Source organism: Rhinatrema bivittatum, chromosome 7, assembly GCF_901001135.1.
Source record: "Rhinatrema bivittatum chromosome 7, aRhiBiv1.1, whole genome shotgun sequence".
NCBI lineage: Eukaryota > Metazoa > Chordata > Amphibia > Gymnophiona > Rhinatrematidae > Rhinatrema > Rhinatrema bivittatum.
Window position 1 is genome coordinate 90,797,695 of NC_042621.1, and position 14,765 is coordinate 90,812,459.

The window sequence follows — 14,765 nt, forward strand, 5'->3', positions numbered from 1 at the left end:
GCAGTAGCCATTTTATTAAATGACAAATTATGCGATGATTAAGGTACGATATATTCAAGAGTACAAAAGGTCTGATTAAAAACTTTTTACCTTGTACACAAACATGTAAAAGGAGTTAACAAGAGAAGGACTAACAGGTCAATCTGACCGACTGATTCTGCCTTTTTTGGCATATAAATCTTCTTTATGAAAGAAGATGTTAGTTTAATGTTTCTCTACATACAAATATGGTTACTGTACTAAAAAAAAAAAATGAAGCAGGTATGTTTTTCTCTCATTTAACACCCCATACGTGTTGAAACACAGGATATCACCGCTATTGCTTTATTCAGCCTTTAATATAGAGAGCAGAGGAGATACCGTACTATAACCATTGTTGAGATGATTCTTATTTTTGTCAAGCTTCAAAGAATAAATGCAAATATACCACTACTACCAGTAGATTATGTATTATATTCTACAATGTTGCCATTCTTCAATTAAACTGTACACATGGTTTGAGAGGCCATAAACATTATGCTCTATGTAACTGCCTATAGAGTTTTTCAGATTCCATGGGTTTATTAATCAATCAGGAAGTTTCCTTTCTCCAGGGCAATGCAGATCTCAGATAAGAGTCAAATTGGCCTTTAATTTCTGCTGGTGTTAAATAACATTTAGCAAATAGAAATTCAGTTATGATTGTGATCTTACCTTGTCCACAATCCTTCCTGAGACTCCCATACCATTCAGGATGGTAACATTGACCACTGTTGGCATTCCTCCATAGTAAATAGGTTGGGAGCAATAAGGCCACATATAGGGGCACTCCGTCAAGTCAACATAGCTTGGACTCAGACTGAAATCAGGTTTTATATAGTTGAAAGGTTAGTATGTCAAGTTAAAGATTTTTTTTCTTTTCTTTTTAAAGAATACAATGAGGTCCATATTCAATCAAAGGCCAGATTGCAAAGTTAACCGGATAATCTTGCACGTTATCTAGCTAAAAGCCTCTGAATATGGACCTCACTAATTTTATCTAGCATTGTACAACCAAAAGCAGAACACAAACTAAGACATGAATAGTATATGCAATTGTGAATGCAAAGGCTGCAAAAGGGCACTAAAACTACATATAGAGGACAACAATGCAGACGCAAAGAAATGGGATGCAAAAGTAATTAGTTTGCAGTAAAGATTTCTGAAAGCAAGACACTGTGTTAACACCAAGGGGTAAAGGGCCTATGCAACAGGAATACAGATCCCACTTTTGAGAGGCGATGAAAAGAGAACAGTAAAAACAAAGTCGAATGATATAAATGCACATAGCAGAAAAGGGTGGGAAGAGAAGGAAGAGACCAGGAAATAAGAAACACATGGCAAAGCAAAGTTACTTTCCTATATCAAGTGTTCTCTGAAAACAGCAGCTCAGTCATATGCTTGGGTCAATGAATAGCATTTAGCAGAACACTGTCAATATTAAGGCATATTCACAATGTAATCCAACAGGCCGCATGACATGATTAGGCTCAATGATTTTCTAGATAATGCTGTACTATCCCTGATTCTTATTTCTCAGACTCAGCAGCTCCAATCACTTCTTTTGAAGTTCAAAGAATATAGTTGTCTCCTTCTATCCTAGAAGGTGTACTTACATATAAGAACCAAAAGGATATTCATTTCAAAAGGGAGAAGCAATTTCAAAGGCCACATTACATGACAGGCCAAGGGAAAGAGGTAGATGCAAATGAAGACTAAAGAGGTTAGGACTTTTCAGCTTGGAGAAGAGACGACTGAGGGGGGATATGAGAGGTGTTTAAAATCATGAGAGGTCTAGAACGGGTAGATGTGAATCGGTTATTTACTCTTTCGGATAGTAGAAAGACTAGGGGGCACTCCATGAAGTTAGCATGGGGCACATTTAAAACTAATCGGAGAAAGTTCTTTTTTACTCAACGCACAATTAAACTCTGGAATTTGTTGCCAGAGGATGTGGTTAGTGCAGTTAGTATAGCTGTGTTTAAAAAAGGATTGGATAAGTTCTTGGAGGAGAAGTCCATTACCTGCTATTAATTAAGTTGACTTAGAAAATAGCCACTGCTATTACTAGCAACAGTAGCATGGGATCTCCTTAATGTTTGGCTACTTGCCAGGTTCTTATGGCCTGGATTGGCCACTGTTGGTAAAAGGATGCTGGTCTTGATGGACCCTTGGTCTGACCCAGTATGGCATATTCTTATGTTCTTAAGATATGATGGTACTGAGACTTTGGTATAATCATGTATTAGTGCCCTAGTCAATACTAGGGATGTGCATTCTATTAAAACAAATCTGACATCCAAAATAAGTGGGTCCCTATTTGTTTCATTCATGAGGTCCCAAAATGAATGGTGTCCATCTCACAAATGAAACATATCCTATTTGTTTCATTTGTTTAGTTTTTAGTAATTCCTAGGGGTCTTTAAAGTCTATGGTGTCATTGGAATCAATAGGTCATGAGGAAGTATCCATAACCACCAGCCCTTCCCTGTTTGTCATGCATGACCTCACAGACTGCTCATACAATGGACAGGACAGGTCAGCAAGGAGACCAGCATTTTTCTAATTCAGCCAATTGCTGCTCTCTGGATCCAGACACACTAATTTTGGAAGTCTGAGCATGTGTGAGGAATATTGTCCAGTCCATTTCTACTTACATTTTGTTTGAAAATGTTGCTGGATTCACAGAGGGTCTCATGTTTAAACATTTGGAAAAAGCTTTTTGCCTTTTTTGGCTGCTGTGCCTGTTAGTCACTGTTGCACTATCTCACCAACTGATAAAGGAAAGGAGTGCCAGGTTATTAGCAGATGCATATTGCTGGTGATTATTCATTTTCCCTAGGGTAGGATGCAGGGAGGGTCTGGGTGGGAGAGAGTGGGGAACTTGCAGACCAGTGGTGGTGCCAGTACAGAGTGTTATTTTTCTCTGGCTGGCTGAGTACTCAGCACTATCACCAGTCTAGTGAGGTGCACTGATTGTGAACACTGCAGTGAGTGCAGAGAGAGACTGCAACAAGTTGCAGAGCAGGCAGGCCGCCAGTTTGTTTTTTTGGTAGAGTCTGTGAGCATGTAGAGCAGTCTCAGCTGTACATTAGTGTACAGCACGACACTGCATTGTCTGTGAAATCCTCCACATTTACACACAGCAAGGAACGGTGGTGTGCACACAATTACAATACAATCAATAAAGAAAAAATCCGTATTATCCAAACCCCCAGTAGGGAGTGATAAATTAAATTTCATGTCGTCAGGAAAGGCAGAGGGAAAAATTTTGTTGGCACTGGCAGAAGAGGCACTAAAACAGGGAGTCCCTCACCAAAGTTAGAAAAGTTATATTCAAATAAAAAATCTCAAGAAAGGCAGGCAGTTGCCGCCAAACCCCCCCGCCCCCCTCCTGAAATTTAAAGATGATGTGCCACCACCACTTGTTCCTCTCCCTGTTGATTTGGAGGAGAGGGAAAGGGTAGCAGAGCCACCCAAAGCAAGCAGGGCAGTAGAGATAGCAGAACCAAAACCAGCAGCGTGCTCTTCTTTAGTTAACGCTGTTGAGGTAGTGCAGTCATTTTTCGTATCTGATTCTGATGAAGAATCCTCTTGCATAGGATTAACTTCATCCATCAGAAACAGAAGAGCTACTAGTTGAAGGTTTTGGAGGATTAGTTAGTATAGTCTTTCCTCCATCACTGAAGTGGAGGCTAACTGGTGATGATAGTGAGGAAGAGCAGGTGATGTATGTGACTGGTGTCACTAGCATTGTCTGTCAGGGTCCACCCTCTATCTCTACTCTGGTGCCACCACTCAACCCTGAAGAATATTGAGAAGGGATCACAAAAGAAATCCATGATCTGGAAGCACTACAAAGTGAGAGAGAACTGCACCTGGTAAGTGAAGTATGCTCTGGGGTTGGAGTCCAAGCTCCAAGAGAATGAATACCTGCACGAGTTAATACAGAAGTGCAGGAACAAAGCAGGGCACTTCAACAGAAATCTGAAGATGAGGCAACGTCTCTGTCCAAAGAAGGATGATTTTGGGATGCCTCATAAGCATCTCGTTCAAGTTATTGTCACACACTGGAATAACATCTATACGATGCTGCTGAGGTTAGTGGAGCAGCACAGACCCCTTCATGGAGATAGGTGTGCATAACTCCCTAGGACATCATGAGTCAGCTGGTAAAAATCCTGAAGCCCTTTAAGGTTGCCAAGGAGGAGCTGAGTTCCAGAAGTACCACCTTGGGTGATGTCATCTCTATACTAAATATTCTAGAGGAAGGTTGGAGGGCTTTCTTCTAAGGAAGAGGGAATGACAGCAGAGGTGCTGCGTTGCCTGGACTACCCAAACAGAAACATGATGGCAGAAAAAGGACATATGGCCAACCTAGTCTGCCCATCTGTCCAATTTACCTAGCCCTTACAATTCCCATCACCCCCTCAGAGATCCCCTGTATTTATCTCATGATTTCTTGAATTCAGATACCATCAAAGGGGCTTGAATGTCCTCTCACAGCCTGCCACGCCCCTTATACCACCACAGGGGTCTGCTTGTAAACTATCTGCCATGTTCCTTATACCACTCAGGGGCCTAAATGTAAACTATCTGCCTGCCATACCCCTTATACCACCACAAACGCCTGAGTGCATCTGCTCAGTCTGCCTGCTATGCCCCAGATATAGTACTACAGGAGTCTGGCTGACTACTTTGCCTGCTGTCATGCCCCTTATACCATCACAGGGGCCTGATTGCATCCATTATGTGTGCCTATTATGCCCCAGATGTACAACCATAGGGGCCTGATAGCATCCACTCTGTGTGCCTGCTATGCTCCAGAAGACTGATGAAGAGTGGCTTCAGCACAGAAAGGTGAACTTAATTCCAAGATGCACCTGCTTCTGTATGTGCAGAATCTCCATTACTATGGTGTCTCAAAATGGTGCATCAAGTTTTTGTACTAACATGTCAGAGCCTCCACACGCAAGACAGCACTTGCTGCCTCTAGCTTTCAGTACAAGTCTTTGGAGTGATTGCTGAGACTCGAGTTGGGAAATCAAGACTTAGTTCAAGACCTAAGAGTAAGGCACCAAATAGGCTGAAGACCTCTGACAATGCCTTACCCCCAACATGACTGTGGGCAGTTCCCTGAATCTTCAAGGTGTTAAGTAGTAAATCAATGAAAAAGACACAGAAATGACAATAAAAACTGACTAAAGAATGAAAGGTGAAGAAAAAGGTTGCTAGCCAAATGAGCAAAACAGCGCAAAATTGCTTAATGTGCAGGTGGAAAAAACAATGCTTTGGAAGATATGTTCCACCTGACTTCATTTCTGATCATATAACCTATTCATATAACCGGTGAATTATTTGTCTTCAGAGGATTTGTGAAATCTAGCACACAGATCTCAGATTTTGAAATAAGGACTATAACACTACTAAAAAAATAAAAATTCAGGATTCAAATTTACAGAAAACTTCAAACTAATAATTTAATGTCATTTTATTATTTAATCACTGGAATAACTAGATTGCGGGTAAAATACATGCTTCTAGATGATCAGTTAATTACAATACTCGCTATTAGTTTTCTTTATATCAGGGCTTCCCAAACTGGGGGTCGGTACCCTAAATGGGGTCACAAGTATCTCAAATGGCAGCACTCTTCAGCAGGAGCAGCATTAGTAGTGGAAGACAGCCTGGGTCCTGTGAGCCAGCACAAGATCGCTGGCTCTATATTGGTCCCAATCATGCATGAGTTTCTGTGGTAAAAAGAAGCCCCTCCATGAAGAGGGACTGGGGCCATGGCAGGGCTCGTGAGCATGCACTGGCTCAAAGGCTCCACAAAGACTCCCAATTACTAATGCCACTGCCACTTGCAGATTATTGGGCTCAGAACTAGCAATGAGGAGAGGGTTGAGGGTGATGGACCAGTGGAGATCATCACTGCTTCTCTCCTCCTACCCACCACTGATCCTACCCAAGAGAAAAATGTTGCCCTTGTCATCAACATGCCCTCTCTTCCCACCAGTTGTCATTCACTATTGGTTCAAAGCTCAAAAAAGAATTTTGCTACTGACCCTGGTCAGGGGGATGTTTGGAGGCGGGATTGTTTGATGGGAGAGACTAGATGCAGGATGGAATTTCAGGAGGAGGATCAACTGGAGAGCGTGCAATTGGTTGGGGAGGGTGTGAAAAGGGGGATTGACAGAAGATAAGACTAGAGGATGTGGGAGGAGGGGGGGGACAAGTGAGGAAGGGATTTGTGAGAAGGGTTGGAGGAGAGGCTGGGGATGAAAAATAGCGGATAAGAGTAAAGATGGGAGGGAATCACAGGATCAGTTTGGGAGATACCAGAAAGGGTTGAGAGAAGAACAGACAAGGGATGAAAAGGGCTGGAGGGTTGAAAGGATAGGATGAAGAGATGGGGGATGCAATTGGCAGGGAGGGGATTGAGAGGAATGAAGTTGAGAGATAGGCTTGGATGGAGCAGGTAAAGGTTGAGAGAGGGGACTGAGAAAGTACAGGAATTGGAAACTGACCATTCCCTTGCTAATTTGTTTTGGTCATTGCTTTGGATCATGTGAATTTTTAAGTGCTGAAATGGGGTCACATTGGCTAAAAGTTTGAGAAGCCCTGCTTTATACATTGTTGCTCTAAAATCTATTTGTCTGTTCAAATACAATGACAATTCTATTGCAATAATAAATTGGTGGAAATGCAACAAACAGAAAAAAAACCACTCATGGAAATAGTATTCAACTGTATATAAAAAAAACTTCATCTCAAAATAAAAGACTAACCTGGCCTGTGGTTTGTAGCTATTGAGAATCTGATAGGCTCGAAGAAGATCCAGTTTACCATGTCCTTGTTCAAACATATTGACTCCTGGAAGCCTTCGTGCAGATGCAATTAATGCCTGCTTCACACTAGCTGGATTCACCATTTCACGCTTTGAAACCGTGCTGAAAAAAAATCATTGGCAAATTAAGCTATGTTATCTGGCAATGGGTTCTCATTCTTTAAATAAGTCACAGATGATAACGTTAGTCAGACATGAAAAAAAAATAATTTCTATCAGCTGATTTACTATGTTATGAAATGGCATTAATATCAGGGCTTAATTTGTAGACAAAATACAAGGGGATGGGGAGGGAAGATGGAGAGAGGGGGGGGGGAGCAGAGCCGGGGCCAGATGTGACCTGTTGAAAGAGAGGGGCCAAGGCCAGGTGTGAACTCTCCCCTAAACAGACACTCTCTTTCACACACACGTGAACACCATCGTCCATATCCTTGTGATACTTCATCCCCAGCCATTCTTTGCCCAACAGTGCTCAATAAGTACTAGTCGTCGAAGGACAACTGGGGGTTGAACGTTAGTGGGGGCTGTGGATGGAAGGCCACAGACAAAGAAGAGGAGAAGGGTAGAAAGAATGGATCCTTTTTCTCTCTATCCTCTGTCCTGGTGATTCTGGCTGTCCATCCCAAGCCCCCCTCCCATGATTCTGCCAGTGGTCCTCATTCCCTAGCAGTTTAGAGTACCAAAATCTCATCTTTAGTCCCTGGCAGTCCTCAAACCCCTCTCCCCCCTCCTTGATGGTCGCTAATTCCCACTTCTTGGAAAATTATCCTGACCAGCAACTCTCCTGCTCCTTCCTTGGCTAGTAAGGCACAGACCTCCTCTGAGCTGAAATCAGCTGGTTATTCTCTGCCATGGGGGATGGAGCAGACTGGCATGCACCAACAGCTCTCAGATGGGATGGGGGAGGGTCTGAAATTCAAAAGCATATTCTGCTGTTGCCTCCTTGGGAAAGGAATGAAGGGAGAAGCACCACCTCACACTCTCTCTTTCTCCCTTTGCCCATCACACCCCTTTCTATCCCCTTCCCTCTCCTCATTTACTGTTGGCCCATTCTCTCGATTGCCTCACTCACCGGACTGCCTTCTGCATTCTGGTCATCGCTCATACCTCACAATCCCCTCATTCACTCTCCCCCCCGCAAAATAATCCACAGCTCCTCCAATCCCTTGTAGGGTAAAAGTCTATGGCCTTAAGCAAAGATGTGCATCACTGAACCTGCAGCCAGGCACCCAGACTGAACCAAAATGTAGGCCTAAATAACACCAAGATGGAGTCTTCAGCCATGTGATGATCTTGGCAATTTTATATGGGACTGTGAATCACACAGAAGAGAAGAAACTGCAATTGTTCTTCCCTATCATACATCTGTCTGCACCTCACAATGTGATAGAACACCCAGGATACAAGAACTATGAGCATGTCCTTGGTGAAAACTTTGTGTACAGCCATGAAACCAACTATGAAGTGGGTATTGTTCAGCAAATATCTGCTGATGAACTTTATTACCCGCAATGAGAATATTCATCTGGACTCAATGTCATTTGTATCCCACCAATCCTGTGTCTATAAATGGTAGTGACTGCCGGTCGAGATCAACATTGGATTCTATGGAACTGAATATACAATGAGGTTCCAAACGGAGGAAAGAACCCTGAATAATACAGTCTGTGGATTTTTCCCCATGGATTTTCTTGGGACATTTTCCTAAGGGAATTTATTCCCCAGAAATTAAAGACTGCAGATTTTTCTTCTCCAGAACTTTGACTGCTGCAGATCGCTATACCTGTGAAAAGCAAATCTAATACTGAATTCTGTGCTCAGCACAACCTAATCCACTAATTTTGGAGTAGGTGCCTTACCAACTTATTCCCTGAAAGAACTTTGGCAAGAAAAGGACTTCTTTACCCTGTTCCTGCTGGCATAACTCACAGGGGCATCTGTGAGACCTCCGTTTATATTTCCCTGCTGAATCCTGAGCCAGGCTTCTCAGCAAGAGTGCAACTCACCAACAGTTAAAGGTGAGATAAAACTGGCTTAATTATCTTTCAGCTAGGTTAGTTAGTTTCGCATTGTGCAAGTTGACTTTGTGATATCACAAGTCAGTCGTTTTCATAACCGTGCTTTACTCTGTAAACTTCAGAAACTTAAAAGAAAGAAAATATATGTAATGTATTAAACTTTGTACACTTTAGCTGCTATAATAAAACTGATTGATTACTTCACAAAAAGTGTAAGCAACTGCTCCCTTAAAACTACTTTAATTTGTATCATCAGATTACCAGTTAAATCTGCTGATCACTTGCAGACTATCTATCCTACACCCCTTACTCGCTCTTTTGCCCCCACATCCCCTCAATTGCTCGTTTTTCCCTCGCCTCCTTCGATCTTCTTACTGTCGTGACCCTCACATCCCCTCACTCTTTTGCCCCTTTCTCCTCCTCCAATATAGTCACACCAGTGGCAGAAGTGTCAGGGCCTGAGAAACCAACAAGGTAAGCAGCAACCGTGCCAGGAATCTAACACACCCAACAGCAGTGGAGCTGACAGGCATTCACCTCATGACCATTCTTCCTCATGGTCTCCTCAATTGTGCAAGGGAATTGCAGAACAATCAAGGGCATGTGACCACGTCCATCTCAGGATAAGCAGCTCCAGCACACTTTGTTCTGCTTCCTCTGGGGACTGAGGGGCCAGAAATGATTCATGCAGTGGCTCTGCTCCATTTCTGCAGGGAGCTGGCACTGATTTACACCACTGGGCTCCACTCCACCTCCTTGGGTAGTGGAAAAAAAAAGGTGACAGAATGCCATTCTGGGTTGCTCTGCCAGAAATTAAGCCCTTGATAACAAACACAAAAAGGGTTAAATTAGCACAAGCTGAAACTTGTGAGCTGTAGCGCTAATCGTCAAAGCCACAGTGGAAGCCTGGATGATTGGCACTGTTATTCATACCTTTCAAACTTGTGCTAATTCAACCCCTTTTTGTGTTTGTTCTTTGCTCTGCAGTGTCTGCATCAGTATCACCCCTTCCCCTTCTTTTCTATGTAGAATAGTAGTGAGGGGCTGGATTAGGGAACAGAATGGATGTTCTCTGCTCTGTCTGCTCCGCACTTACATCCTACTCTCTTTTTCCTTGCAGGATGCCTGGATGGGAGGATCTAGAGCAGAACACCCCTGGCTGCTCTACCTCAAGTCTGAAAAAAAGTGGAGGAATTGCATTCCAGGCCATTCCCCCACCCTCACCTCCCACCCAACCCACTAAAGCCTTGCACAACAGTAAAATTGGATGTTTTCTAAAACTGAAAGGAAGTGATGCATACATTTTTACAGCAATTGGTAATGTTAAATAATTGAAAATTGCTTCAATCTCATCTGGTTCTGGTTATTTATTTATTTATTTTATTTATTTAAGTTTTTTTATATACCAACATTCAAGACGGTAGTCCCATCATGCTGGTTCACAAGAAACAGGGGTGCAATAAACTTTACAATTTGAACAATGGTGCAGAAAAGTAACTTATTGGACTATGGTGGACCTTTCCCCTTAAAATTTTGAATCAATCAGTGATAGCAGGTTTTTTTTTATCCTGTGTTGAAAAATGCTACCCCTTCACCTCCCAAACACAAAAGGTACAGCTGAAGTTTGATACTGAAGGCAAATTAATTGCTTATGTAGATGACATTTTATTATATATTTCCAAACTGGGCCCTCTGCTCCTGGGTTATTCTTGACGTTTTCTTTGAGGGAGGGCCTCCATTTATAAATCAAACCGGGGAAAAGAAATCAGGGAATCTGCTTTTTCAAATTCACTGTAATAAAGGGGGGGCCTTTGGGGGTACCATTTCATAATGATTTGGATCCAATAACATGGACTGGATCTATTCTAATTCAGGAAAATGTTTTGAGTTGCCTCCCTTGCTTTTAGTATGATGGGGCAGACTTGAATCTAATAAAATGGTATTAGCCCCTAAGATCAATTATATTTTGAGTAGGTTAATTTTATTTTCCCATTAATTTTATACTCAAGTTGATCATTTAGTATCCAAATTTCCATGGAAAACCTGAATATCCAGAATTGATTTATGAAAGCTTAAATCTCCAAAAGAGAAAAGGAAAGTGTTACATTTCCAAATAGTTTAAAGTTTGTTGATTTTTTTAAATTGCCTTTCTTGATGTGAATGGAGAGAAGAGGCAAGGGGTGGCTTGCTTGTGGGAATGACGGCTACTACCTGGAGATTAATATCCTTATTCAATAAACATACACACACAGTTAATGCGACTCCAATATTGCTCTATGCTTCAATGGCAAGAGGAAATGTGGAAAAAAGGATTTGCATCCACAAAAAAGCAGGGGAGTAGCTTGCTTGTTACGGCGGTTACTACCCCAAATCAAATAAGCCTGATCCTTCAACTTTCAATGCACATCCAGCATAGCTCTCTCCTTCAACGGCAGGGAAAATGAAGAAAAGATTATTTATATCAGCATCAACCAACAAGGAATGAATTACATAGTCTGGGTAAACAAATAAGCATGGGTGTAGCTTGCTTGTTATGGTAGCTACTACCCCGAATCATTTAAGCATGATACTTGACTTGGAATAAGTATCCAGCGCAGCTCACTGCTTCAGCAGAGGGAATTAAGTAAAGAGGATTTTTATTCAGACAACCAACAATGGCTGAATTGCACATGCAGGGTAAACAAACGGGAGTAGCTTGCTTATTACGGCGGTTGCTGCCCCAAACCAATTAGCTGGAAGTTTCATTTAGATGCAACTCCAGCACTGCTGTGTGCATCGATGGTGGGGGTGGAAGAGAATTGGAACCAAATAGTTACCAATAAGGGCCCTGACCTCAGCGGTCAGAGTAACAGATTATGAAAATAGGTGTGAAAGCTTGCTGGGCAGACTGGATGGGCCGTCTGGTCTTCTTCTGCCGTCACTTCTATGTTTCTATGTTTGAAGAGAAACTAGACGACCTTGAAAACTGGAGTCGTTAGAACAACCTGCAGATTGTGGGTGTTCCCAAGATGATATAGGGTAAGGAGCTTATCACCTTCTGTGAAAAATGGCTGCCGGAAGCTCTTGAAAACAGCATGACAGAGCGAGTGATTTTGGTTGAGAGGGCACATAGATTGTCCTGATGGGGGAAGACCTAGAGAAGTCATCGCTAAATATTTAAATTACATTGACAAAATAAAAATCCTGGCAGCTTTCTGCAAGATTCAGGATCTCAGCTTTTATTGTTCCTCGATTTTTCTGCGAAGGTATAAGCTGCTAGAAAGGAGTTCATACCCTACTGCATGCAGTTGTTTCATATGGTAGTGAGATTCAATCTACAATTTCCTGCCCGGCTTAAAGTGTTCTACAATGGAGAGTCAAAGTTGTTCAGTACAGGCAGAGAGGCATGAGTCTTTGTGGATACTCTTCCTGATATTGTTGCTCAAAACTGAGCCAAAAGCACAGGGGCTGCTACATCTTTGGTCCTTTTACTGAGATACTGTTGGCTCAATGAAGAATGAGGCTAAAAAAAATTTCTTGCTGCATTTTGCATTCTTTGGATGTTTTGCCTGTTGCAGCTGGTCACGTCTTTGCCATCTTAGTCACTTGGTTCTCCACACATTTTCTTTTGTAATGAGTTGGATGCACAGGGATTGATCAACTCTGTTCACTTTCCTGCTTATGGGCTGGGAGTTCAAATACCGCAATACAGCTGACACTCGTGATACCCAGAAATGGGATGACTCTGCTACTCTATGCGAGGTTGCAGATTGCCACTTTCAAGTTTGATTTTTTCTCAGTCCTGTTGGATTATAGTTGTATTACGCAATTTGAAAACTCTAAAAAACTCTTGCTTCACCCTGTAATATTTGGACGGATGTCAGGACAAGTCTACTCTTGTTATGTTTCAACTATTTCCATTATGCAGTTCTGCATCAGTCATTTATTTTCAAAGACAATTTCCATAATTTGGAGTTGCTGTGAAATACACTGGCATTATAGGAATGGGAATGGAAATGGTTCCGGGAGGCCTGCGGTTTGAGAGGATGGCACTAAGTGGCGGGGCAAGAAAAATCTTTGTAGTATATGAAGTGGCATGGTGCTATGTATAGCAGGAATGAGGGATCTGAATCATCAGTGGGGGAAATTTGGTCTTCTTTGTGAATGTACCTGGTTGTGTGTGGTTGCTTGGAGTGTGACTGAAAATGAATGTTGGGTTGTGTGTTTTTGGATTATTAAAGAACCAAAGCAGAACTTGTTCTTTGATTCACTTCAGAGATTGACAGTTGTCCTTATGTGACCCTTGTAATCACAGATATATACAGATATATAAGGGGGGGGGACTTGATCTGGGGAGTCTCCCCTCCTACACAAATCATGAAGCTGCAAGTGATATCCAAAACCCATAGTAATGGCTAATGTCTGTTTGTTCCCTCAATGTTAATTGTTTACATTCCCCAATTAAACGAAAAAAAAAAAGTCCTGACAGAATTAAAAAAGAGAAAAGTTTAATTGGCTTTTTTTTATAGGAGACACGCCTGGAGAATTCAGAGCAGATTAAACTTAAGAGAGAGTAGGTGGGTCAATGCTTTTTCTCTTCCTATACCACTAGTTATAAGAACAAAAGGCGATACAGAAGCATTATAATATTCTCCGTTTTATTCTCCATTCCTTTCCTAATAATCCCTAGGCATTCTATTTGATTTCTTGAGCAGATTTCAGTGTTTTCAACTATGCCACCTAGATCTTTTTCCTTTCCTAATGTGGAACCTTGCATTTTGTAGCTATAATTTGGGTTACTCCTCCCTAGGTGTATCACTCTGCTCTTGTCCACATTAAATTTCATTTTCCATTTGCATGCCCAATCTCCCAGTTTTGCAATGTCCTCTTGCAATTTCTCCCAATCCTCTTCTGATTTAACAACTTTGAATAATTTTGTGTTATCTGAAAATCTTATCACCTCACTTGTTGTTCCCATTCCAAGTCATTTATAATTATATTAAAAAGCTATGCTCCCACAACAGATCCTGGGGCACTCCACTATTAACCTTTTTCCATTGGGAAATTTTACCATTTAGCCTTACTCTGTTTTCTTTTTTTTAACAGTTGGCAATCCACAATAGGATACTGTCACCTTATCCCATGACTTTTTAATTTTATTTATCTATTTATCGAGTTTTATATACCGTCGTTCAGTTTCGCCATCACAACAGTTTTCAAAGTTTTGAAGATTAACAGAGTTTCCAAAGGTTTCGTGGTTGTTAACCTAGATAACATAACTTAGATAACATATATATTGTAGGCTTTATTAATGTGGTTCGGATGTCAAACTATACAGTTTCAAGTTATGTGGTGTAATATGTGCTTGTATTGGTTCCATATGTTTGCATAGGGCCAGTAGGAGGGAAGTAATATCCGAGAGTCATTGGGTGTTTTGGTAGGCTTTGGTAGACATCCAGGTTTTTAGTTCTTTTCTAAGAAGTCTCTCATGAGGGACTGTGTCAAATACTTTCTGGAAATCCAGATACACTATATCAACTGGCCCTCAAAAAACTTCAGCAAATTTGTGAGGCAAGACTTCCCTTGGCTAAATCCATGTTGGCTTTGTCCCATTAAACTATGCTTATCTATATGTTCAGCAATTTTGTTCTTTACGATAGTTTCCACCATTTTGCCTGGCACAGGCGTCAGACTTACTGGTCTGTAATTTCCTGGATCACCCCCTTGATCCCTTTTTAAAAGATGGCGCTACATTGGCTACCCTCCAGTCTTCAGGTACCATAGACGATGTCATTGATAGTTTACAAATTTCCAATAGCAGGTCCTCAATTTCATTTCTCAGTTCTTTCAGCTCTCTGGGATATATCCCATCTGGTCTAGGTGATTTGCTATTCTTTAGT

At 41.6% G+C, this 14,765-nt stretch overlaps 1 protein-coding gene across 1 annotated transcript in view; it reads right to left on the reverse strand.

Moving 5' to 3' along the window:
- MBTPS1 (membrane bound transcription factor peptidase, site 1) overlaps positions 1–14,765 on the reverse strand; it is a 297,566-nt gene that overhangs the window by 110,027 nt on the left and 172,774 nt on the right. Inside the window, exons 11-12 of the mRNA XM_029608668.1 lie at positions 6,810–6,971; positions 694–838 (exon numbers count right to left, since the gene is read on the reverse strand). Of these exons, the coding sequence (XP_029464528.1) occupies positions 694–838; positions 6,810–6,971 (307 nt within the window). The remainder of the gene's footprint in view (positions 1–693; positions 839–6,809; positions 6,972–14,765) is intronic.